Genomic DNA, 1,221 nt, shown 5'->3' with positions numbered 1-1,221 from the left:
GAGGGATAGGAGAACAAAAAGGATACCTAGGATAATACTTGCCCTACGTTTCCCTTTGGAAAGATACATTTAGCAATACCTTTGCCATTGCAAAGAAACATCCATAGGAGAATGCTTGCCCAAATGGATCTTTATGGAGGTTTCCCTATGGGCGAGTAGGACTGTCCTTCGGCTCCTCCGGGGACTAGGGCTTCGGGAGAGCATGGACAGCCGCCGAGTGACCTTTCACAAGCCACACTCTCTCAGCCTCAGAAGGCAATGGCCAACCCCCCCCCCAGAGCCCCCATTAAGAAAAGGGGGCGCCTCCCGGGTCCTTCAAGGAGCCGAAGCCGAACAAGGGGCGCCTCTCTGTGTGTGTATCTGGAGAAAAGGAAGGCAGAATTGGGCTCTTGATTCAGGGGGGGACTGTTCAGTTTGGGAACAAGTCCTAAAGGAGCAGCGCTTCCCCGAAGAGAGAAAGGCTGCAGTCTATGGGAACAGACGCCTCGGTCTCTAGGGCTTGATAGAAGAACGCGACAAGCCCCATTAGGAGCTGCCAGGTCCAGTTTCAGCAGTGATCCACACCCCACCCATAAAATACACCTGCATTCGTTTAGTTAGGATCTCCCAGCCGGAGAAGGCAAAGGCCAACCCCTCGGAGCCCCTCTTGCGAAGGACCCCTATCGCTAGCCTCACTCGGTGGCCCAGAGCAAGGCAAGGCAGTGCAGTGGGTCCAGCTCTCCTCCTGGAGGCGGTGCTGGCCCTGAAAAGAGCCTTTGGGTTAGAGATTAGGGGCAGAAGGAGGGAAGGCAGGCGAGTCTGGGCTCAGGCCCTCTCCCCGCGGATGCGGCGTGCCAGCTGGATGTCCTTGGGCATGATGGTCACCCTCTTGGCGTGGATGGCGCAGAGGTTGGTGTCCTCGAAGAGCCCCACCAGGTAAGCCTCGCTGGCCTCCTGCAGCGCCATCACCGCCGAGCTCTGAAAGCGCAGGTCCGTCTTGAAGTCCTGCGCGATCTCCCGCACCAGGCGCTGGAAGGGCAGCTTGCGGATCAGCAGCTCCGTCGACTTCTGGTAGCGCCGGATCTCCCGCAGGGCCACCGTCCCCGGACGGTAGCGGTGCGGCTTCTTCACGCCGCCGGTGGCCGGGGCGCTCTTGCGGGCCGCCTTCGTCGCCAGCTGCTTCCGCGGAGCCTTGCCGCCCGTCGACTTCCGAGCCGTCTGCTTCGTGCGAGCCATTTCTCC

At 60.0% G+C, this 1,221-nt stretch overlaps 1 protein-coding gene across 1 annotated transcript; it reads right to left on the bottom strand.

Moving 5' to 3' along the window:
- Positions 1-6: 6 nt before the first annotated feature.
- LOC121918775 (histone H3) lies at positions 7-1,215 on the bottom strand. The gene has a single exon (XM_042444764.1). It carries the CDS (start codon positions 1,213-1,215, stop codon positions 805-807), a length of 411 nt encoding a protein of 136 aa, XP_042300698.1. The 3' UTR covers positions 7-804.
- Between the last annotated feature and the right edge of the window lie 6 nt (positions 1,216-1,221).

This window comes from Sceloporus undulatus, unplaced genomic scaffold, assembly GCF_019175285.1.
Source record: "Sceloporus undulatus isolate JIND9_A2432 ecotype Alabama unplaced genomic scaffold, SceUnd_v1.1 scaffold_33858, whole genome shotgun sequence".
Taxonomy (NCBI): Eukaryota; Metazoa; Chordata; class Lepidosauria; order Squamata; family Phrynosomatidae; genus Sceloporus; species Sceloporus undulatus.
This window is presented reverse-complemented; position numbering and strand designations above follow the sequence as displayed.

What these genes read in the sequence shown, in the direction of transcription:
- LOC121918775 (XM_042444764.1), bottom strand. Translation starts at nt 1,215, where the DNA reads ATGGCTCGCACGAAGCAGACGGCTCGGAAGTCGACGGGCGGCAAGGCT.